Below are 26,365 nucleotides of genomic sequence, written 5' to 3'. Positions count from 1 at the left end.
TCGTACCATGGGACAGGGCTTTAACTAATTCAGTTGTAGTACCAAACAACACAATTCATGATTATTCTCAATTCAATGATAAAGAAAGTCGACTGAAGGAATTGAAACGGAGATTTGAGATATGTGCACAAAATTGTGTAGCAACAATATATGCACACGTTGAACAAAGGAAAATTAAGGTATTGGTTTGCGAGTGCAGGTGCTGGGTCTGAACTACTTAACCAGTTTTACCTATTGGCATGAGGTGTTAAAAGGGTGATGTTAGTGTGCTTGGAGTCATACAATAAAGCTAGATTAGTGAGGGGACTGGGAATTTCAAGATGTTAGATCCGAACATACACTTTCAGCAGATGAGAAACTTAAACAGAATTGAATATAGCATGCAAAAATGTAGATTATTAGTGGGGTTTATTTTCATAGATCAAAAACAAGTAGTGTATTTATTTAACATGTTGATTCCTGTACCACTAATTGATTAATCTACAGAACATCTGTAAAAAATGCTAAAACTTAACAGTTCTTGTATAGTAAACCAAGTGAAGACAAATAACATGCTTTCTGTGAAATGTAGCACTTATCTTTGAATTCCACCATGTTGTGTACTGGATTGTGCGTTCTGTATTCCAATACAAGACCTTCTCCAGCACTAGTTACAATGGATGCTGTCTGAACCTTATTTCCCTTTTTATTAGAGTCAGTACCAAGTATTGCGTTTGCTTCTTTGGGTAAATATGGAACTTTGCTTGCCAGATTAATCACTGAAGCTTTACCAAAGTTTAACACAATCAAGAAGGCAGAATCCAACCCATCCAGCTCTCTCACATATGCAAACACATCCGTATCATTCCAAATGTAACACATCCATCCCCGGTGGATAGGCAATTCTTTCTGGCGAAGAAAGCTAAGCTCACGGTATAGGGCCAGGCTGGAGTTCTGTTCTTTCTTTTCAACCTGTCAAAGTAATTATAAAATAAATATTGCACTGAGGAAGTTTAGATTAGTATAATCATAATTCTACATGAATCACAAGCCCTCAAGAACATCAATAATAGTGTAGGTGTAGATAGCAGAAAAAAGGAACTGCAGATGCTGGTTTACCAAGGAAAGACACAAAATGCTGGAGTAACTCAGCAGGTCCGGCAGCATCCCTGGAGAACATGGATAGGTGAGGTTTCAGGTTGGGATCCTTCTTCAGGCTGAAGGGTCACGACCCAAAACATCACCTTTCCATGTTCTACAGGGATGTTGCCTGGCCCGCTGAGTTACTCCAGCATTTTGTGGCTTTGTCCTAAAGTGTAGATAATTGGCTGAGGGATCTTTTTTTTAATTTCTGACTTTATTATTATTAAAATCCTTCCACAGTTCCATTTTAGTCATTGTTTTACATGATTGGCTTTGGTGTAAATAATATGAAAAGTTGTCTCACTTACTTCCACATTTACCGTCATGTAGTTGGAGTGGATGGACAGCCATGTTTTGTTTGCTGTGCTGAAGCCAGCATTGGCACTAGTATCCCACTGCATTGGTGAGCGCTGTGGATCTCGATTTTGTGTCTGCAACAACATTTGGATAAACTGTCAGCTATTTTATTATTCTGAACTCTTTTCTATGTAAAACACTTCTAAAGTTTGTTCATATTACTTCATTTCCAATTGTTGTTTCTATAGTACAAATGAAGTAGAACACAAACAATGCAGAGTACAGGTCCTCCACCGATTTTACAGCAACTGATGGTCCTACAATCCTTCAATCCAGACAAAATTATGAGAGCGCACTTGAAATTCTGCTTAGAAGGCCCCCTGAAAATATGGCACCTAGGCCGGGTGAGGCAGTCGATCTCAATCTCATCAGGATTTCCACGGCCGATCAGCGGAGTGAATTTGCCCCCTGCAGCCAGGGCTCTAGAACATCGGTCCAGCTGCAGCCATTCGATCCATTCCCATTGCTTACTTCTGAGGCCAACTTTGCAGACCATTGTCTTGGCCCTTCAGTGATCTAGGCAGACAGTTCCAGTACCATTCAACTTCTAAGAGACAGTGACCTCTATTTGTACCGGCAAAACAGATAATTCAGCTAGAGTCTGGAACCAAGGGTGCTGGAAAATCAGTGGTGGTCCTGCATATTAACCCCGAGTTGACATTGTCAGCCATTTACGAACCAAAAAGATTTCATGCTTTTGTCAAGTTGGATGCAAATTATGGATTTATATTTTAGTTTCTGTTGAAATGTAAAAACATTCACACAGTATTAATGCTTCATCTGTCTTGCAAATTGAGAAATGTATCAAATAAATTAGGTGTCTATCTGTAGGTAAGTGTACCCATGCCACACATTTGAAGGTGACACTATGTTAGAGGAATTTTATTTGGGTATTTTAGAGACCAGACAGATAGGTGAGCAGCCTGGTTTAGTTTAGGGATACAGCGTGGAAACAGGCCCTTCGGTCCACCGAGTCCGCACCGACCAGCGATCCCCGCGCATTAATGCCCCTGTCCCACTAATGGTCGAAAGTGGTTTCCGCTTCTTCTATGTTCCGGCGATTATTTCAAAAAATTCAAAACCAGCGGCGACTAAAAATAGGTTGCCGTTTTAAAAATCAATAATATTTTAGTCGAAGCCGGTTGCGATGCTAGTTGAAGGTGGTTGCCGGAGGTTGCAGGTAGTAGAAGGCCGATTTATAAAACAGCAACCTATTTTTAGTCGCGACCGGTTTTTAATTTTTTGAAATAATCGCCGGATCATAGAGGAATCGGAAACCACTTTCGACCATTAGGGAGACTGACAAAAACCTCCAGGAACCGCATGGAAACCTTGGGTGGGGCGCAAAGTCTCCAGAGGTTTCCGTTCAGGTTTCCTCAGTGGGACAGGGGCATTACACTACCCTACACTAAGGACAATTTACGTTTATACCAGACCAATTAACCTACAAACTTGTGCATCTTTGGATCGTGGGAGAAAAACGAATATCTTGGAGAAAACCCATGCAGGTCACGGGGAGAACGTACAAACTCCATACAGACAAGCCCTCATAGTCAGAATCAAACCCGGGTCTCTGGCACTGCAAGGCAGTAGCTCTGCCGCTGCGCCTCTGCTGCCCTGGTGCTGGCCTGGCATTATCTTCGTGACATTCGATGAACTTAATTGGCCAGCCTTAGACATTCATAAGATACCTACTACAAATTGAATGAAGCCTGCTGGAACCCATGTAGGTCTGTTACATCCAACAAGTAGAAGTTATCGTACAAGCAATTTGTATTAAATTCGACTCGAGCTCCTAAATACAAAAGATCATTGGTCTAACTCGCTAAATGTTTTTAAAAAATTGATATACAGTTTTGTACTTACAGGATCAAATTTTCCAAAAGGATCTTGAATCTCATCTTCAGGTACATGTATATTCTCCATTCCCAATTCTTCCCCATAGTAAGTGGTAGGAGTTCCAGGAAGCGTCATCAGAAGCATATTAACAACGTCAGTATACAGCACACCAATGCGGGAAGCAACACGTGAATTGTCATGATTTCCTACCTAAAAGTCAAAAACATTCTTTTAAATAACATCAAAACAAACATCCATACAAAATTTGAAAACTGAATAACAATACCTAGGGTATAACATTGACCACACACCTTTGAATGAAATTGTAAGAAATCCTAAAATTCAATTTTGTTATTCAGCCTACAATTTGTCTTGATTTTAACCCTGGAACTAGACCACTATTTTCTTCAAATTGATCCTTTTATTTACCAAATAAGCCATCACTTGAGATCAACAAAGTATAGGTTTATTTCAACTATCCTGGTGAAATAGGAGATGTTTTGCATTGTAGATGCACATTCACCCCTAACAGAATCCCATTCCATTCACTTCTCAAGGCGATTTATACAAGTTAGTGAGAAAATACATGGCAGATGCAGAACTGATATTCAATAGGGTGGGAACAACAGAAAAGTGGAGTATCTATTACATGGTGATAGATGGGAAAATGTTGATGTACCTGTGGGTTATGCAAGTGAAACAAGTGGTTAAGGTGGCAAATAATATACAAGCAATCGCCTTGTTACAGCAGTAAGGGTAATGGGAATTTGCCCTTCAAAATTAACAATTCACCACCAAAGACCTGGGACATGGCATAAAAACGCACATGAAATTTATATGAAAAAATTAACTTTTTTTCAACTCGCACTTCACGTATCAACGGGTGACACAGCATTGTGTTACAGAAAATCATGATATCGACCATTATTTAAGAATGCAAACATCCCCTTATCTGCACCATCTTAACATGGGGGTTACCTGTGTTGGCTTCAATGCAATATGTTTTAAGTACAGGAGCAAGGAAGTACAGCAATTATTATTCAGGGCCTTGATGAGATCACATCTGAAGTGTGTACTTTGGTCCTAATCTAGAATATACTCGCAGCAAAACCTACTGGTAGGTAAAATGCCCGCTAAACCTTATTAAACGTTGAGTGACTTCTTAAAGGTGTCTCCCCTCCTCTCCCCTTATGGTCTGGATAGACTTCCCATTTACAGAACCAACCTTTCCTAGGCGAGGTTGTAGAGCAATCCGGCCCAATCAGTGTTTTAGTTGTGGAGGACTAGGGCACTGGAGTCGGTCGTGTCCCATGAGAGAATATCATCAGGAAGAAAGGGGATAGAAAAGGAGGCCACGGGGTTACGGAAACGGATGCATTCCAAGAGGGCACCGAGGCTCCTGTGAGCCTGAAGGTAGAGAAAGGGGACACTGGCAGGGGGATCAGGGGGCAGAGGCATTCCAACAGTCCAACTGCTAACTGGCAGGTAGCCCTGACCTGCCACTTAGCAGCAATACCATATGATAAAATTAAAAGGTGGCCTCACCTGGCCTAAGAAACAGTACTGTACATTAAACAGGAACATCACCCCTTCCAAACAGGAAAAGATACATCGAATCTGACTCAGAGAACTGTCACTAAAGGAGGAAGTACGACAAGGAAACATAGTAGCTAGCGTGGGAATGGATAACAACTGAGGAATGGAAATGGCACTAGGGAGAGAAGAAACAAACTTACCATGCAGGAGGAATGGGAATGGGGAAAATAAGAAGTTGAACTAATGTATTGCTGAGATTTGTTGCCTGTAGGAGAGTATGTCAACAAGAGACTATCTGGGGAGTGGGGTGATAGAATGCACAGACCCCTAAGAACGGGAACAAGACAGCGAAAGGGAATGTAGCTCCCCAGAAAAAGGTGACCAGCAGGAAGAATTGATACTGTCCTGCCCCTTTAAGACATTTGGGCAGGCCAGCAGGCAGAGCGACGTACTCCTCAGTATCTCCACTCCGTAGTAACTGACACCATCATCAGAAAGGAGGAAGAAAATGACCTACCGTAGTGCCCAACTTTAATATCACCTAGCTACTGGAGAAAGAAAAGGAAGGAGTATAAAGGACACCTCACTCTAAAGGACTGATTTCAAATAAAATATTTCCCTGTAGTTTGGAGTAGAATACCTGAATTGCGTCAAAATTATGGGGTTTAGAAATAAAGTCTCGAAAATGTACGGTGATGAATTGGAGGGAGTTTAAAAATGTTCAAGATTTGGAATAGACTTGTGGAATCTGACAGGACTAATTAGAGTTTGATTATTAACTGACATTGTTCTTATCTCGTCCTCAGAAAGGCAGACAAAGATGGAAAGGATTGTTCAAAGGGCATCAAGAAGGATGGAACTTGGGAAGATCTGGTAACATGGAATTACTTCGGGGAAATGAGAGTTGGAATTAAAATTGAGAGTAAAATTGGAATTAAACTTGGAACTTAAAATGGGAATTGGAATATAATTGGACATGGTCAAAAGAGGAACTGTGGGCAACAGGACTTCCCTTTGAGAGACCGGATTAAGAAATGATTCAGTAGTTGAGAACTGTAAAAGCGAGAACCCCTCGACAACGAACGAAGCCAATAGAATAAAAGCGAGAACCCCTAGAAAGGGAATGAAGCCAACATAGTTAAGAGCTAATAGAGTAGAGAACCAACATAGTGGAGAATTAGCATAGTAACTAGTTACCATAGTGAAGAGTGCATACATAAAATGAGAGAGAATGGAGGACAGACTTGGTTAACTGTAGGAGGAAACTTGGATTGTATTGGGAATGGCAGAGCCGATGTGTATTCGCCCAATGGATTTGAATTGTTTAACCCTCGATGGTAAAGAGGCTTATATTATCAAGGTGGAAAGAAATTGTCCCTGGATTTGGCATTTTTGATTGGGCTTAGGATGAAATTAAAAGTAAAATAAATTGATTGTTTAAATTTGAACAGCTGGGAATTCCACAGGAATTGGAAGGGAATTGAATTATCGGCCACTTCTTTTTGCATATGGCGTGCACAGCCAAAAGTTGTAGGACAACTTGTTCTATTTGATTGTGCACACCGGGTTGATTGCATTTATCGAAACAGGGCGGACCACATGAAGGTTGCAATCTTCCATCCCCTATTATCGGCTACAATGCTGTGGAATGAGAAGAGGAAATGGGCACTGAAGTTCGAAATAGTAAATTGAAGGCTGCGATTGAATTTGGTTAAATTGGAACATTTATCATGGTTTGCCTCAAATTAGTCACGCCTGTAGGGGAATTTGGACTGAACCCAGCTGAAATTGATATGATTACCTGTCACCAGATATACATAGTATAACACCGTGTGAGTATGAAGAAGGCTACTTAGTGTCAATCCTAAAATAATAAAGAGTATGTTAGGGAACAGATAAGAATAGGGAGGTTACACAAAAAAGCTGGAGAAACTCAGCGGGTGCAGCAGCATCTATGGAGTGAAGGAAATAGGCAACGTTTCGGGCCAAAACCCTTCTTCAGATAAGAATAGGGATATAGTCAATAGATAATAGAATAGGGATAGGTTCAAGTGAAATAGAAATAGCGAATGTGTGGGAAAGTATGAGTGCATGATGGTAACTTGCTTTGTCCCAAGCTTCTTAGGATTTTCTAGGGTTTAGGTTCGACTGTGGAAGGTGATGGAAAACTGGGCAGGAACACGGATGGAGGAAATTCGCGCCCACGAAAACTCGGGATGTGAAGACTCCTCAGACAGAACTTGTGAAGTCATGCCCATGAAACTTAGGATGCTTGACAAGATTCTGAGACGAAACATCATCATCTTGTGTTACTGATGGATGGGAAATGTAAAGCACACTTATGTATATCTGGTTAGCTGATTATTGAGTCACTTTGCTTATCATTAATGATGGATTATCATTATGATAAAAGGACCAGCCAGGACTTCAAAATGGGGTTACATTTCAGGGTTGCTGGGAGATTTGGTCAAATTGGAATTACTCTGTGCAGAGCTGGGACAGGCTGCGAAGAGGTGCCAGAGTGTCTGGAGCTTAGATACAATTTGCAAGCAAAGAATTGGAAGCTCTGCAAACCCTGTCAATCTGGTGCAAAATGCATAGAATGAATTGTATGGCTGAAAACCAGACACTTTCCAAGTGTTGATTGGATAAGGTGTTGAGCCTTGCCTGAATTTTCTGTTAATCAGGGTAAATGTTTCCAAGTTGACTTCATCTCGAAGTCCGTTGTGAATACAATGTATTGAACTGTTGTATCATTGGGTTAGGGAAATGCCTGTTATATATGGGGTTAACCGATATCCGTAATTGGGTTATTGAGAGACCACTCCCCCCACCCCCCCACGTGGTTCGGCCCCTCGAGGTCCTGGGACATATAAAAGTCCGCGATCACGAGGCTCAGCGTCGATCTTCTGGAAGAGCGCTCGGGACCACGTAAACTTCTGGAGTGCCTCTGTCTGAGCGAGGCTTAGAGGGCTTGAACAGGCAGACGCGAGGATCGAACCCGCTGTGTGATAGGTACAGTGGTTGATCTGTGACACGCTTTTGGTAAAATAAAATGTAGTTGTTTCAAGTGCTTGATTCAGTGTTTTTACTGAAACTAGACTGGGGGGAACTTGGAAACAAGCAATTATCAAGAGGATCATTCATGGTCATATTGAAAGGCTGGACGGGCTGACGGGCTGAATAGCCTGTTTCTGCTGTTATTTTCTTAGGTTTTGGCAAAGAGACATCTCCATATTAAAATAAAGAGATAGAAAATGCTTATGGAAACAACCTAGCCAATGAGTTGATGAAAATGATAAACCAAAGTATAAAGATCATTGACTATTTGATATACAAAAAAGTGTTTGAACTTCAAGACGTACCACCCAGTTTGGCCATTTTCCTTCTGGCATGTTGTGCATCCAATAATCTACTATTTTAAAAATTCCATTTCCTGACATGTCTTTATCGAGATCAATCAGGTAGAAGTTAAAGGGAAAATCAGCTTCCTGCTGTAACGGTGTTCCATAGTACATCATGGTCTTATAAAGTTCTCCATTATCATAGGATTCAGTCATAATAAATCTGCAGAGATGACATGGGGAAAAAAGAAGATTCTATACTGTCACAAGAAATCAATTCGCATCGTCTTACCCTTGTGACAATAAACTCCTGAGGTATGAATCAGGTCAGGAATTTCATAAGGTTTAGCAGCAGAATTAGGCCATTTGGCCCATCAAGTCTATTCTGCCATTCAAACGTGGCTGATCTACCTTTCCCTCAACCCTATTCTCCTGCCTTTGCCCCATAACCCCTAACATTCTTACGAACCAATAATCTGTCAATCTCCACCTTAAAAATATAAATCGACAACTTCCACTAAAGAAATTCCTTCTCATCAGGATGTAACTAGTAGAGTGGATAAGGGAGAACCAGTGGATATGTTATATCTGGATTTTCAGAAGGCTTTCGACAAGGTCCCACATAAGAGATTAGTATACAAACTTAAAGCACACGGTATTGGGGGTTCAGTATTGATGTGGATAGAGAACTGGCTGGCAGACAGGAAGCAAAGAGTAGGAGTAAACGGGTCCTTTTCACAATGGCAGGCAGTGACTAGTGGGGTACCGCAAGGCTCAGTGCTGGGACCCCAGCTATTTACGATATAAATGATTTGGACGAGGGAATTGAATGCAACATCTCCAAATTTGCGGATGACACGAAGCTGGGGGGCAGTGTTAGCTGTGTGGAGGATGCTAGGAGGCTGCAAGGTGACTTGGATAGGCTGGGTGAGTGGGCAAATGCATAGCAGATGCAGTATAATGTGGATAAATGTGAGGTTATCCACTTTGGTGACAAAAACAGGAAAGTAGACTATTATCTGAATGGTGGCCGATTAGGAAACAGGGAGATGCAACGAGACCTGGGTGTCATGGTACACCAGTCATTAAAAGTAGGCATGCAGGTGCAGCAGGCAGTGAAGAAGGTGAATGGTATGTTAGCATTCATAGCAAAAGGATTTGAGTATAAGAGCAGGGAGGTTCTACTGCAGTTGTGCAGGGTCTTGGTGAGACCACACCTGGAGTATTGCGTACAGTTTTGGTCTCCTAATCTGAGGAAGGACATTCTTGCCATAGAGGGAGTACAGAGAAGGTTCACCAGACTGATTCCTGGGATGTCAGGACTTTCACATGAAGAAAGACTGGATAGACTCGGTTTGTACTCGCTAGAATTTAGAAGATTGAGGAGGGATCTTACAAAATTCTTAAGGGGTTTGGACAGGCTAGATGCATGAAGATTGTTCCCGATGTTGGGGAAGTCCAGAACAAGGGGTCACAGTTTAAGGATAAGGGGGAAATCTTATAGGACCAAGATGAGGAAAACATTTTTCACACAGAGAGTGGTGAATCTGTGGAATTCTCTGCTACAGAAGGTAGTTGAGGCCAGTTCATTGGCTATATTTAAGAGGGAGTTGGATGTGGCCCTCGTGGCTAAAGGGATCAGGGGATATGGAGAGAAGGCAGGTACAGGATTCTGAGTTGGATGATCAGCCATGATCATATTGAATGGCGGTGCAGGCTCGAAGGGCCGAATGGCCTACTCCTGCACCTATTTTCTATGTTTCTATGTTTCTATCTCCTTTCTAAGGGTATGTCAGCAAAGTAAGGCTATGGCTCATTTGAGCAAAAGGCTGAATCATGCTTGATTAAAACTAGCCTGCAGAGTCCTGCAGCCACATATTCTTGCCCCATGGGTCCAAGTATCCACACTCCTAGTGAAGCAAATCAGTCTACAAGTATGACCTGTCAGCCAGCAGACTCCAGTGTCCTGACCCCAGATTGACACATTTAAATATCTCCGATCAGAGACATAAGCAGCTCAAATGGGTTTAACTGATTAAATTAAAAATGAAAGCTTCAAAACATACAAGTGATAGATTGAAAAGAAAAACCACTAACTTTCAGAACCAGTGGTAGACACCCCATTCAGTACTGAGTCCAGCAGCAGGGATAGATCAAACACACTGGCATCTGACCTCCAACTTGTTTCCAAGTTCATAATACAATGCACAGGTACTGACTTCAAGAACTAACTGACCACAGCAAGTAGCTCGCAGGAGATTCTTTAGGCAAGCAAATGTTGATTCCTATCTTTAATATATGATCAACTTTGGTATTAAACTATAACTGCGTCCATAAACGCATAATGAATGAGAATTCCTGATTGCTTGATCTTGCTTTGATTATGAATTTATAGTATTTCTAAAAGTTACAAGCTGTAAAGGCAGCTGCCATTCCTAGGGAAATAAATAATTAATCAATCATGACCCGAATCAATGGCTATCCGTCACTCCAGATCATCTGGCTAGTACATCAGGAAGATTGTTTGTGTCCTCGTTAGTGAAGACGGATCCAAAGGCAGCAAATCCGATAAATCCCTTCGATGGTGGAGAGGCCAGAGCCGATGATGGACTGGGCAGTGTTCACAACTTTTTGCAGTCATTTCCGCTCCTGGGCATTCAACTTGCCGAACAAAGCCACGATGCAACCAGTCAAAATCAGCTCTCTACTGCACACCTGTAAACGTTCAAGAGAATCCTCTTTGACATACCGAATCTCCATAATCTTCTCAGTAAGTAGAGGCGCTGATGTGCTTTGTTTATAATTGCATCAGCGTGCTGGGTCCAGGAAAGATCTTCCGAAATATACATGCCCAGGAATTTGAAGTTTTTGACTCCCTCCACCATTTTTGATATAAACAGGATTGTGGGTCCTCATCTTTCCTCTTTCAACATCCACAATCAGTTCATTGGTTTTACTGATATTGAGCAGTTGGGCTGGCACCATTTGGTCAATCAGTCGATCTCACTTCTATACACTGACTCATCACCATCTGTAATTCGTCCAATAAGGGTGGTGTCATTGGCAAACTTGAAGATGGAGTTTGCACTATGTCCGGCTACACCGTCATGAGTATAGAGTGAGTACAGCAGGGGGCTGAGCACGCAGCCTTGAGGTACTGATTGGTAATGAGGAAGAAGTATTTCTGCAAATTTGCGACTGTGGTCTGGATGAGGAAGTCGAGGATCCAATTGCAAAGGGATGCGTAGAGACCCAGTTCCGTGAGCTTGGTAACCAGCTTTTTTAATTATTTTTTTCAATTAAAAATATTTATTAAAATATTAAAATAATATATACAGTACAGTAAAAAACAAAACGGAACCCACCACCGTAATACATGACAAACGAAAACTATCTTACAATCCTTGTCAAAGATACATTCAACCCCCTCTCAACCACCCTCGGCTCTACCCTCTCCCATACGCACAGGGTGTCCAAAGATGAGGATGGTGGGTGAGAGGTGCAGCCAGAAGGCAAGGAGCAGCTCCTTTAGATAATGGAACAGGGGCTGCAATCTCACACACTCCATATACACGTGGCCTATATTCATGTGGCCAATGTTCCCTGGATACTTTCAAGAGAGAGCTAGATAGAGCTCTTAAAGATAGCGGAGTCAGGGGATATGGAGAGAAGGCAGAAACTGGGTGGATTGTGGATTGTACTGATTGTGGATGATCAGCCATGATCACAACGAATGGTGGTGCTAGCTCGAAGGGCCAAATGGCCTATTGTCTATTAGCACACAGACTCTTCCAGCCCGCAAAAGTGGCAGGCAGCTGGCGAGTGTGTGAACCGCGAGAGTTGCAGGGTACTCTTCAGTGCAGCACCCTCTACCCCAGGTCCCTGGTAACCAGCTTTTTTAATTAAATCAAAAATAATTTATTTAATTACTATGACGATACAAAACAAAACCGTGGTGACACACCCACCACCATATTACAAAATCACCAAAATATTCAGACACTAAATTTTCAAACAACTACGTAACAAATATACTAAATAACTACAATACAACTATATCCCTCTCTAACACCACCAAGCTGCAGACATAATCCCGGTAAAGGGGCAAGCATCTGGCTCGGGCAAAGCCCTCTACCGCCTGGCGAGGTGACTTGCAGATGGCCAACCAGGACATCTTCGGCCCTACCCACTCCCTAAATCCCGTCACCGGTCCTTCGGTCGCGGACAACAAAGCCACTCTTCTCCCTACGGACCCTAGGTGCAGTGGCGGTGCTCCTTGCCCTCCGGACCCTGGCTACAAGGGACACTCTACTGGTCCCTCTACCCTCACCAGGAATGACGCTGCTCGTCGCCTTGGCGTCCTTGTCCAGATTGTCCAAGAAGGACCTGAGCTGACGCCGGTAGTTCCTCTGGTAACCTGCTGTTTGTTTGTTTGTTTGTTTGTTGTTTTTTGGATTAAAATTTTTTTTTAATTATTATTGTTAATTGAATGGCAGGGTAGATCTGATGGGCCGAATGGCCTTATTCTACTTACACTTATGACCTTAGGCCAATCAAACCTGAAACATTGACAGAATGTTGTGTGAAAAGATGTTGTCTTCCCTGTTCTGCTGGTTCCAGCAAGAGATTCTTCCAGTACCGTAACAAACATCCTCTTTTAATACTACCACCGTGGACCCATTGGCTTTGCTGTCTCACCCACCTAGATGTGAACATTTATTGCATGAGCCCACCTTTGAGCAGCTCAAAGAGTTTCAGCAAACTGGCATATAGGTACGTCATTCCTTACCTGTATCTGCCTGGTTCTGTACTGAACTCATTCAACACATATCGCCAGCTGCGGACAATGTCATGTATTCCCACTTGTGTGGTTGTGTAATCGTGATATAGCTCATTATATGATGTGATGTTATTCTGGAAATTTAAATTAAAACATTTCATTAATACAGTAGTCAGAATACCATATAAAAGTTATGAATAGTAGTTAGTACAGACTGCAGGACATGGAGTTATGCAGCACCGAAACAGGCCTTTCAGCCAAGCTCATCCATGCCAACCAAGATGCCCCACCTAAACTAATCCCATTCAGCAGCATTTGCCCCATAACCCTCTAAAGCAGAAACATTTTTTAATTATCCCTGTTTTTATTCCTTGGTTAGGCCAGAATTAACCGCCATCTTGACCCAAAGGACTTTGCAGTGAAGATTTATCTGCACTGCTATTAGAATGGTATTTCCAAATTTTGACTGAGCAATGACAAAAAATGATGATGTAATTCCAGGAAAGGATTGTGCATGATTGTAAGGGGAATGGCTTAACCTTGTCCTTCTGGGAAGTAGAGGTTGTAGGCTTGTAAGCTGACAGCAAAAGAATTCCTGGCTAGTTGTTGAAGCTCATTTTACAGATAATACAGTGCAGCCACATTAGTCTATTGGTAGTTCCTGTTCATTCTGGATGCGGTTGAACATGCTGATTATTTTTGGGAATGCATTCATCTTGGCAACTGGAGAGAATTCCATCACATTCTTGCCAGCAGGCCAACTAATTCCGGAATACAAGCCTTCTACACAACAGCTGGTGCCATAGCCTTTGTTAGATGTATACGAACAAACATTATTGATATAACGTGCAAAATTGAACCAGCTGAGGTGCTTCTTTTGGATCACGGAAATAGTAAATTCAGAGAAAATTAATGACTCAGCCGCAGGCCATTCGGCCCATTGCATCTGTGCCATTGGAAAGATGCCTAAACTCATCCCATCTTTCAGTACACAGTCCATAATACAGCAGGTCACATTTGCTCACATATATAGCACATAGATCACTACATCACAGGACAGGCCCTGCGGCCCATAATATCTGCGCCAAGCATAATGCCAAGTTCAGCTAATCTCCTTTGCCTACACGTGCTCTACATCTATCTGTTCTCTGCATATCCATTGTCTATCTAAAAAACTCTCAAATGCTGTGATGGTGTCTGCTTCCAACAATCCTGGCACAACATTCCAGGTATCCACCACTTCTGTGTAAATAGCCTTGCTCCACACATGTATAAGTGTTAATACCGTTTAAATGTGACGTCTATCTCCATTATCCATTCATGCAGGAATTTAAAGAACCCTGTAGCCCTCTGGGTGAAAACCTCTCTCACTTAAAACACTTAAATGTAAGCCTCCTCTTCAAATGCAAATATATTCTTTCTCTTTATTTCTTCCAGGCCCCTTCATTTTATAGACCTTAAATAAGTTTCTCCACTTATTCTCAGTTTTTTTAAATAATGCTTGCTTCTCCAATCTTCCCCCATTGCCAACACATTTCCTGCTGTCATCCTGGCATCTTCCATGTAAAATCTCATCTCTCCTGCAAAGTTCTGTCAGCTGTTCCTTATGCTCGTGGCCTCATTGTGGTTTCAGCAGGTTTACTTTCTAATTTTTAACTTCTCAAACTCTTCTACATTCATTGAACAAGTGTTGTTCCTGTGAGTTGTTGGTGAAAGAATGGCATGATTAGCAAGTTTACAGATGATACGAAAGTGGGTGATATTGCAGATAGTGAAGATGGATGAAACGTCACCCAATCCTTCTCTTCAGAGATGCTGCCTGTCCCGGTGAGTTACTCCAGCATTTTGTGTCTATATACAGTATATATATATATAGACACAACATGTATATATATATGTAAAATTTAAAGACTTCATCTGCTATGAAGGATTATTATTTAAGTGACACATCTATTATACTATCTTTTCCATTTACCCCTTTTTTCACCGTATATTACAATATAGTGATCCTCCTTCTTCTATGCTATTGCTAACCACCACCATTATGAAACCCCTTCACAAGGCCCAGGGGAAGCTGGTGTGGTTGCTATGGAGAGAGGTCTCACATTAATGAACACAGTCTGCACAATGTGTCACCACTCACTTCATATCAATCTTAAATTGTCAGGTAACTCACTGGATCCTGGGTTAAGTTGACTTGAGGTTCATTTCTTAGACTTTCAGCTTCCAATAGATATTTGACTGCATCCACCCGGAAGCCATCAACTCCTTTCTTCAACCAAAATCTTAATACATTCTACAAAATAGCAGAAAAATTGAAACACAAGTCAGTCGCGTGTATTTTGAAAAAAATACTAATAAACCTCCTTCAGAGCAGGCGGTCAACACTTGACTAATAACAGTGGCTGGTTTAATGATACAGACAAAATCATACCACAATGTACACAACTCTAAATGTACCTTCACATCCACATATACTGTACATTATCTTTACCAAATCACCTCCGTTCAGTCCACTTAGGACCACGCGATCTACTGGTTGCTAAACGCTTTAACGCCCCCTCCCATTCCCATACGGACTGTCCTGGGCCTCCTCCACTGTCAGAGTGAGGCCTAATGTAAATTGGAGGAACAGCACCTCATATTTCGCTTGGGCTGCTTACAACTCAGTGGTATGAAATTTCTTTAACTTCGTAACCCTTGCTTTCCCTCTCTCCATCCCTCCTTCACACTAGCTCTCCGACTAGCTTCACTGCCCTTCTGATTAATGTTACATTGTATGCCTCCTTGTCACCTTCCCTTCAGCTAACATTAAACCATTCTACATTTCCTTATCATCGTTTGCTTTGATCTGTCATTTTCACACCTTACCCTTCCATATCACTAGACTGCCTCTCCCCTCTGAAGAAGGGTCTCAACCCACAATGTCAACCATTCCTTCTCTCCAGAGATGCTGCCTCTCCCGTTGAGTTACTCCAGCATTTTATAATCATACCAAATGGACACAGTTGTATATGTAACTGAAATAAATCTTCTCATGTCTTAATTTCCAACTATAAGATAAATTTAATATATTTTCAGTATGGTGGTTCCAGATTCAAATTTAAAACAGCATGTTATTACTATTCATTTAAGCCTGAATGTTGCCTGAAATTATAGCAGAAAATTGGCAATGCACAAATGCTTGTACTGTAGAAATCGTGTGTAATTAATTTGTGTTCCATTTTGCTGTTGTGTCTGTCTCAGAATATGATCTGAATTACTAGGTTTCAACTACACACTCAGATATTTGGTGAAAAGAAAATTTGATTTTGATATCTGCAACATAGTTTAATCCTATTATTTAATTGCTGTGCATTTTAACATACATTTTTTAATATTAACTTCAATAATGTAGCAACAGTTAACCATAATTTATCTAAATAACAAACATGATGATTTAAATCATGGATATAAATGAAACTTACTTTCATTTCTTCTTGCACATCAGCATTTCTGTAATTCAAATCAGGTTGTTCCTTCAAGAATTGATGTAAATAACACTGTCCTCGAACCTCATCATATTGCCATGCAGAATATCCAAACAAGCTAACCTGAAAGACAATATTGAAATAAGTGAAAAACAACTAATTAGAGAGCCAAGATGCAAAGATATATTAAGTAATAGATGAGTTTGACATTATTACCCAGTTGTTGGGGCTCGTGGTTTTGTTCAGCTCAGATTTACAATTCACCCAGATGTAATAGTCAGTGTATTTTCCAGTTCTGTTCCGGCTAAGTTGAAACCAGCGATGTTTGTTACTGGTGTGATTTGGAATGAAATCCATGATTAGTTTCAAACCTTTCCAAAAGCAGGAAAAACAAGTTAGTAATATTTTCAATTACTGACTGCTAAAACATATAATAGAGGAAAACCAATGTATCACAAAACTAATTCAATTGTCATGCACTCCACTCTTTCATATTGCAATATATCTGAATCAAACATTTGTACAGTTATCCCAGAATATTATATATACATATTATCACAGTGTGTGAAGGTTCTCGATAAATTTTGGAAAATTGCCCTATAATAGCCTACTCCAAAAGCGCTTTAAGTATGTTAAATCAACCTTCATGTTTATATTCTCTCTTTTCTACCACCTGTGAAGTCATAAGGTCATAAGTAATAGGAGTAGAATTAGGCCATTCGGCCAAGCAATTCTACTCCACCATTCAATCGAAGCTGATCTCTCTCTACCTCCTAACCCCTCCTGCCTTTTCCTGCCTTCTCCCCATAACCCTGACACCCACACTAATCAAAAATATTTCTATCTCTGCCTTAAAAATATCCATTGACGGCCTCCACAGCCTTCTGTGCCAAAGAATTCCACACCATTGACTAAAGAAATTCCTCCTCATCACCTTCCTAAAGGTACGTCCTTTAATTCTGAGGCTATGACCTCTGGTGTTAGACTCTTCCACTAATAGAGAACTGGCTGACAGACAGGAAGCAAACAGTAGGAGTAAACGGGTCCTTTTCAGAATGGCAGGCAGTGATTAGTGGGGTACCGCAAGGCTCAGTGCTGGGACCCCAGCTATTTACAATATATATTAATGATTTGGATGAGGGAATTGAATGCAACATCTCCAAGTTTGCGGATGACACGAAGCTGGGGGCAGTGTTAGCTGTGAGGAGGATGATAGGAGGCTGCAAGGTGACTTGGATAGGTTGGGTGAGTGGGCAAATGCATGGCAGATGCAGTATAATGTGGATACACACCTGGAGTATTGCGTACAGTTTTGGTCTCCTAATCTGAGGAAATACATTTTTGCCATAGAGGGAGTACAGAGAAGGTTCACCAGACTGATTCCTGGGATGGCAGGACTTTCATATGAAGAAAGACTGGATAGGCTCGGCTTGTACTCATTAGAATTTAGAATTCTTAAGTGGTTGGACAGGCTAATTGCAGGAAGATTGGTCCCGATGTCGGGGAAGTTCAGAACAAGGGGTCAAAGTTTAAGGATAAGGAGGAAGTCTTTTAGGACCGAGATGAGAAAAAAAAATTCACACAAAGAGTGGTGAATCTGTGGAATTCTCTGCCATAGAAAGTAGTTGAGGCCAGTGCATTGCCTATATATAGGAGGGAGTTAGATGTGGCCCTTGTGGCTAAAGGGATCAGGGAGTATGGAGAGAAAGGAGGTACAGGATACTAAGTTGGATGATCAACCATGATCATGGCGGTGAATGGCGGTGCAGGCTCGAAGGGCCGATTGGCCTACGCCTGCACCTATTTTCTATGTTTCTATGACACATAATATTAAAGAATGTAAATATGTTTGATCCCTATCTGCAAGGCAGAAATATACCAAAATAATCTTCACAACAGTTGTTCATTATTCTCAGCTATCATCCATAAATGAACTGCCATGTACTTCAAATATTCTTTAAAGAAATCATATTAAAGAAAAATTGTGAATTATCCCTGTTCTGCCAGAGTCTTTGCCGTGAAACATTAACTTTGCTGCACTTTCCACTACATGAGCTGCTTGGTATTTCCAACATTTTTAATGTTTATTTCAGACTTCCAACCACTTGTGTTTCTTTTTTTCATTGGTTGTATATTCATTGAAAATATATTGGTTTGATTTAAAAGGAACTTTAGAGTAACAAAAGTGTTCTCAGGTCCTTTTTCAAAGCATTTCTATAAAGGGTGAAAATCACTGTTTTTTTAATTGACGAATCCATGAAAACGATTCCATGGTGTGTTCATGAAAATTCGTAAATCCTTTTTCAAATGCATAACATGAATGTATCATAGACTTAAATACCATACCATAAGGTATCCAAATTGATAATTATGAAATTACACCCATCAATATGAACATCCAATTTCAATCACATCCTACAGGGTAGGAAATTGGACATCCCCAAGCAATCTAGCCTATATGTGGATCAACGGAAATATGTTTACTCCAAACTGCCTCTGAAATTAGCCAGGAAGCCACTCACTTTAGGGGGCTGGTACAATTAGGAATGATCAATAAAATTGGTCTGGAGCCAATGGTTGCTGTTTCTCTAACTCAGGAGATCCCCTGCAGAAAATTAATTTCACCATCACTGAAGTCAAAGGGTTGGTTGGCAGCCATCTGCTTGCAGAAGATGCAATGCGCAAAATCTCTGCGCTCCATGCCCCTGGTTTTTACAAGATGAACAGTTGACCAGCTTCCAGCAGCTTCATCCGCTCTTGGCAACATACTAGCCAAGTGTTCCACACAATCAGTTTATTTACATAATCGATGCAGCTGACTGATCCAACAGAGCTGAGTTAAATTCAAAGCCACCCCCAGTCCCATTATAAAAAATGCCGAGCTATGCAATGTTTTTAGCAACCCAGCAATGGACTACCATTGTGATGTACCAGACAGATCAGTCCAGTCCTGAACTTTAATGTCCCAAATACTCATGTTAGGCTATATTTGACAGAATGCTTCTAAAAAGAACTTAGAGCTTGCGCAGTGATGGTGAGAAAGACACTTCCTGTGAGATAACTTCTCAATGTCACTTCTCATGCTGCCCTCGAAGCAACTGCAGTGGAGGTGAGACTGTCATCTATCGCTTTCTAGATTGTGTATTTCCAACTAGCTCTGAAAATAGATACAGTATTTTTGTAAAGATTCATCCTTAGCAATTGCACCACACAGGACTCAAAGAGCTACTCCCAGAGATGCACACTGAGACACATGTCAATTGCTACTGGAAGATCATCAGCTCAGTAAAGACACACTTTGGTCTGCCTGAAACTTGCTGGTCTTCCGGTGTACGGAGTTGTTCTCAACAGGATGGTGCAGATTTCACGTTCAAGGACAGGATTTTGCACTAAGATTTGAACTGAAGCTTGGAGCGGTTGTTGCACAGTCCAAGGGGAAAACCAGAGTCTACAGCCTTCTTGCCACTGGACATTGACAGGCTGAGGCCAGTGTTATAAATTCTACGCCTTTTAGCTAATGGAATATTTAGGAAAGAAAAATTGCTGCCATGTTGACAATCTATAAATATGAATAACAACAAAGGTCCCATGTAGTATAATTGTAAATTTACAAATAAAGCATATTTGGTTGGGGTGTGAGTAATAGCATTGGCATTGCAAGCATTGCCGTTGTTGTTGGTTGCTGTTACTCGACCGGAATCTCTCAATCTTGTTTACAGGGACTGCAATATAAATGGCAGCCAATAAGAAAGCATGAATTTTCTTTCATCAATTCTCACCTTTATCATGTACAGTTTTTAGGAGGCTATCAAACTCTTCCATTGTTCCAAATATTGGATCAATATCTTCAAAATCTTCTACGTCATAGCCAAAATCTTTCATTGGAGACTTATACACTGGACTTATCCAAATAGCTTTAATGTTCAAACCCACAAAATAATCCATCTTTTCTTTAATTCCTATTAACACCAGAAAAAAGAATATTTCAATAAAGCATTTTCAATTAATGTTGCAGATTCTGGATAGAAATCACAAAATTAATAAGATAGCAGAAATTTATATGCATGCACATCTGAATCCCTGGTAAAATGGTTCAAATGCTGTTGCCCTGGAAGAACTGTGTATTTAGTTGCATAATGCAGTACCCACTCCAGCTTTGTAACACACCAACATATGAGTAGACACAATCTAGTCTTTTTCAGCATATCTGAATTTATGCTGTACTGTACCACCACTGGCAATTATAACATCCATCCCCATTATCCCTTTCCTCTCAGCCTCATTCCTTTTTCAAGATACTTATTAAAATCCTCCTTCAGCCAAGCGTTTGGAGCATCTGCCCTAATACGTCCTTATAGACAGTGCATTCAGAAAGTATTCGGACCCTTTCACTTTTTCCACATTTTGTTGCATTACTACCTTATTCTAAAATTGATTGAATTCTCTTTTTTTTTTTATCATCAATCTACACACAAACCCTATAATAAAAATGTGAAAACAGATGTTTAGAAATTTTTCCAAAGTAATTAAAAATAAATATCACATTTACATAAGTATTCAGACCGTTTGCTATGACACTCAAAATTGAGCTTAGGTTCATCCTGTTTCCATTGATTATCCTTGAGATGTTTCTGCAGATTGATTGGAGTCCACCAGTGGTACATTACAAGATACAAGATACAAGATACAAGATACATTTAATTGTCATTTGGACCCCTTGAGGTCCAAACGAAATGCCGTTTCTGCAGCCATACATTACAAACAAATAGACCCAAGACACACATAATTTACATAAACATCCATCACATTGCTGTGATGGAAGGCCAAATAAACTTATCTCTCCACAGCACTCTCCCCCCCCGATGTCAGAGTCAAAGTCAAAGCCCCCGGCTGGCGATGGCGATTGTCCCGCGGCCATTAAAGCCACGCCGGGTGGTGCGAGGTCGCACACCGGGTCTTGCTGTTAGAGCCCCCGGCGTGCGCTCGCAGAGTCCCGCGGCCATTCCAAGCCGCACGGTGGCCCCCGCTCCAGGAGCTCTTCAACCCCCGCAACTGGGCGGGGGAAGTCGCCGTTGCGAGAGCCCTGAAAAACGGTCTCCCTCCAGGGAGCCGCGGGCTCCCGGTGCCGCCGTCCATAGACCTGTCGTTGGAGCCTCCGACTCTCCGGTAGCAGCAGCAGCAGCAGCCAGCAGCAGCAGCAGCAGCAGCAGCAGCAGCAGCAGCAGCAGCAGCGCTCCTCCACCGCTCCACCCGCTCCGGACTCGGCCAGCCCCGCGACGGCGACGGTGAGTCGTAGCACCAGAGTCCCCGGCTTCTTCCTGTTGGAGGCCGCTCCTCGTTGCGGGCCCAACGACAACGGAAACCCGATAGAAAAGGTCGGGTCTCCAGTGCAGGGAGAGATTTAAAAAAGTTTCCCCCCCCCCCCCATCCCACCCCCCCCCCCCCCCACACACACACACCCCAACAAAAAATAACAAAAACTACATTTAAACACAGACAGGAAATAATAAAACGCGGACAGACTGCAGAGGCCGCTGCTGACCAGAGTCGCGCCGCCCACCGGAACATTGATTGGACATGATTTGGAAAGGCACACATCACCTGTCTATATAAGGTCCCACAGTTGACAGTGCATGTCAGAGCAAAAACCAAGCCATGAAGGAATTGTCCGTAGACCTTCGAGACAGGATTGTGTCGAGGCACAGATCTGGGGAACGGTATATTTCTTGCAGGTCCCGAAGAGCACAGTGGCCTCCATCATTCTTAAATGGAAGAACTTTGGAACCACCAGGACTCTTCATAGAGCTGGCCATAGAGAAGGGCCTTGGTCAGGGAAGTGACCAAGAACCTGATGGTCACCCTGACAGAGCTCCAGAGTTCCTTGTTCATGGGAGAACCTTCCAGAAGTACACCTATATCTGCAGCATTCCACAAATCAGGCCTTAATGGTGGCTGATTATGAAAAGGGGAGATGCAACAAGACCTGGGTATCATGGTACACCAGTCATTAAAAGTAGGCATGCAGGTGTTTGCCAAAAGGCATGAGAAACTCGGTTTGTACTCGCTAGAATTTAGAAGATTGAGGGAGGATCTTATAGAAACTTACAAAATTCTTAAGGGGTTGGACAGGCTAGATGCAGGAAGATTGTTCCCGATGTTGGGGTAGTCCATAACAAGGGGTCACAGTTTAAGGATAAGGGGGAAGTCTTTTAGGACCGAGATGAGAAAAACATTTTTTCACACAGAGAATGGTGAATCTGTGGAATTCTCTGCCACAGAAGGTAGTTGAGGCCAGTTCATTGGGTATATTTAAGAGGGAGTTAGATGTGGCCCTTGTGGCTAAATGGATCAGGGGGTATGGAGAGAAGGCAGGTACAGGATACTGAGTTGGATGATCAGCCATGATCATATTGAATAGCGGTGCAGGCTCGAAGGGCCGAATAGCCTACTCCTGCACCTATTTTCTATGTTTCTATGTTTCTAATGGTAGAGTGGCCAGACGGAAGTCATTCCTCAGTAAAAGGCACATGACAACCCGCTTGGTGTTTGCCAAAAGGCATGAGAAACAAGATTCTCTGGTCCAATGAAACCAAGATTGAACTCTTTGGCCTGAATGCCAAGCGACCAGTCTGGAGGAAACCAGGCGCCGCTCATCACCTGGCCAATACCACACCTATGGTGAAGCATGGTGGTGGCTGCATCATGATGTGGGGATGGTTTTCAGCAACAGGATCTGGGAGACTAGTCAGGATTGAGTGAAAGATGAACGGAGCAAAGTACAGAGAGATCCTTGATGAAAACCTGCTCCAGAGCATTCTGGACCTCAGACTGGGGTGGTGGTTGACCTTCCATCAGGACAACGACCTTAAGCACACAGCCAACACAATGCATGAGTGGCTTCGTGACAAGTCTGTGAATGTCCTCAAGTGGCCCAGCCAGAGATTGGACTTGAACCCGATTGAATATCTCTGGAGAGACCTGAAAATAGCTGTGCATCGACGCAGAGAAGAATGGGGGAAATTACCCAAATACAGGTGTGTCAAGCTTGTAGTGTCATACCCAAGAAGACTGGAGGCTGTAATCACCTGAACAAAGTACTGTAAAGGGTCTGAATACTTGTGTAAATGTGATATTTCAGTTATTTATTTTTAATTACTTTGCAAAAATTTCTAAAACCTGGTTTTGCTTTTTTTGTTATAGGGTATTGTGTATAGATTGATGAAAAAACAAGAATTTAATCCATTTTAGAATAAGGCTGTAATGTAACAAAATGTCAAAAAGTGAAGGGGTCTGAATACTTTCTGAATGCACTGTGTATATGGGAATCGTTGGTCGATGAGGACTCAGTGGGCCAGAGGGCCTATTTCCGCACTGTATCTCTAATCTAAACCAAAAACAAAATTCAGCAGGTGAGGCAGTAAATCTGGAGAGAAACGATCACTGTTTGTTCAGTGAATTAAAATAAGTGAATTGGGGGGGGGGGGGGGGACAAATTGTTAAGGTGTAAAACTTTTCATTAGATCTCAGGAGATGGCCCAAGCTGCTGAAACAAATAATTATGTAAAGGTTGGCAGCATCTTAAGCAGGGTGATGTCTGTCCCCATGATTTTGAACAGCCCACACAATGGATTACGAGATGAGAGGGCTGAAAATTCAATACACCGAGAAATTAACAACGTAAGTACCTTTCTTTATGTAAATAAGTTATGCAAAGTTAATAATTTAACAAACCCTATAACATTTTAGCTATCAAGATGAACTCTGCACTGCAATGTATTTGATTGGAATTTTATCCACCCCCCTAGTTTTTTTTTCAGGATTTGTTTTCAGGGTAGATGAATCATCAAGTCACTCTACAGGTAAAACCTGAAGGTGTCAGCAGTCGCACTAATGGCTGTGTCACTGTGACATTCTTGTAAGGGTTAAATTTGTGCCATATGTGAGAGTTTTGGGGCAGGAGGGGGGGGGGCGGGGGGAGTACACGGAAAGGGCTGAAAGGGCTGAGGTGGTATTCAAATGATAAAGCCTGGCTGTGATTGATATTAATGGACTGCGAGTGGTGGAACACCTTACAAAGAGGGTAGTGATGAGATGAAGATGAAGATGGCAAACAATGGGATTTCACCTGGGTATACTGGTCTTGATTCTACATTAGGTTATTAGAATTGCAACACTGCATCAACTTGATTGCTTCTCATCCTCTGCCATTTAACTGTATATCTCAATGGCATCCTGGATCTTTGTGCAAAGGGGTCTTTTTTTTTTTTTTCTTTTCTCCAGCTCATCTTTCAAGGTTTCCAGACAAATACGAGGCAATCACAACCCTACTCTCACCAATGTTTTGTCAAAGTCTCTGGAATGAATTCCAACATTGACTATTGTCACAACAATAGCCAATTTGAACTGATACTAACCGCCCATAACGTGCACTGAAGTAATACGCAGAGGATGGATATCATGTTAAAATGTATTGTACAAGGCTATTGTACACATCCAACTTTCAATGTGGTAAGTACTGGAATATTAGTGTAAGGATCTAAAGATCTATATTCCAGTATGTATCACTTTTTAACATCTTTTTTTGTTTAAAGGAGACTGCAAGCTCGAAATCAACTTCTTAGGATATGCTTTTGACAATTATTTTGCAATATAAATACAAACTACATTTATGTTATACACAAGAATTATTGCAACTTACCATTTAAGTCTCCAACGCCATTCCCATCAGAGTCTTTGAAGGATCGAGGGTAAATTTGGTAGATTGGACTGGCTTGCCACCAATCCAGACATTTGGGAGATATTGCAATAATACTGATAGTACAGGCTATCAGAACTAGTGTGGCTGCAATAATGAGCCAGAAAATAATTTCTCTCGGCAGCCTGTAACAGATTTGACTTGAATACTCGAGTAAGACTTCCTTGGGCATTCCAGCATAGGGTCCTGAAAATTGATTAATTTTGTCACAATTTACTGCATAATTTCTCTCCTCAGTTTGCTCAATAACATCCACGGGTTCACTCAAATTGCTGGGGTTTCTTTCCTGGTCTCCATCTTCTTCAAAGGCTTGACTAATATTACCTTCTACCTCTTTCCGATCTATTTTGATCAGATCTGTCTGATCCATCCCTGGAGACACCTTAAGAGCCATTTTGTGTTTACACTTGTTGGGCTCTGTCGCTGTGACTTTGAACAGAGTGCTGAAAAGATTGTATTTTATAAGAATGTTTTGTACCTTGAACTTTAGATCCTTATCATATGAAATGAGAATGCAAATAGAACGGAAATCATTAACTATGTGAAAGAATGATTCTATCAATGCTCTGTATGACATAGTTTTATGGCTCTGGAGATATTGGCATAGCTGGTACAATGTAGTCATAGAGCACAAATTGAGGTCCTTCAACCCACTATACTCATGGCACTTCAAGCATTGATCAAAATTATTTTTACATGTTGTGTTCCACCAGTACCTCACGCAGTGCATTCCAGATCCACTGGGTGAATCTGTAGAAAAATCTATGCTAAATCTCAGTTTGGAAGAAGGAACTGCAGATGTTGGTTTACACTGAAGATAGATATAAGTGCTGGAGTAACTCAGTGGGTTAGGTAGCATCTCTGGAGAAAAGGAAGAGATGATGTTTCGGGTCAGAACCTTTCTTCATGGGTTGAAGACATATAATGTCACTTATTCCTTTTCTCAGCTGTCCAACCCGCTGAGTTACTCCAGCACTTTGTGTCTATCTTATCTATATATCTATAAAACTCTGGGGCCATCCGACCGACTGCCGACCGGCGCCCTTCCTGCCTTTCGATTCGTGCCCGATACTCGCAGATGTCCAATCGGAATGGCCGATGCTCGCAGATGTCCAATCGGAATGGATTCATTTGCATGTACGGCTGCCGGCTGCATTTCTTC

General features: G+C 41.7%; 1 protein-coding gene across 1 annotated transcript; it reads right to left on the bottom strand.

Annotated features, from left to right (window-relative positions):
- Window positions 1-294: 294 nt before the first annotated feature.
- Window positions 295-26,033, bottom strand: LOC129699651 (neutral and basic amino acid transport protein rBAT-like). The gene is made up of 10 exons (XM_055639627.1): window positions 25,147-26,033; window positions 20,228-20,407; window positions 16,665-16,819; window positions 16,446-16,571; window positions 15,155-15,274; window positions 12,988-13,112; window positions 8,220-8,421; window positions 3,346-3,528; window positions 1,431-1,553; window positions 295-951 (listed from the first exon to the last, which is right to left on the bottom strand). The coding sequence occupies exons 1-10, from the start codon at window positions 25,931-25,933 to the stop codon at window positions 511-513; spliced, it is 2,442 nt and encodes an 813-aa protein (XP_055495602.1). The 5' UTR covers window positions 25,934-26,033; the 3' UTR covers window positions 295-510.
- Between the last annotated feature and the right edge of the window lie 332 nt (window positions 26,034-26,365).

The sequence above is a fragment of the Leucoraja erinacea genome, chromosome 8, assembly GCF_028641065.1.
Source record: "Leucoraja erinacea ecotype New England chromosome 8, Leri_hhj_1, whole genome shotgun sequence".
Lineage (NCBI taxonomy): Eukaryota > Metazoa > Chordata > Chondrichthyes > Rajiformes > Rajidae > Leucoraja > Leucoraja erinaceus.
This window is presented reverse-complemented; position numbering and strand designations above follow the sequence as displayed.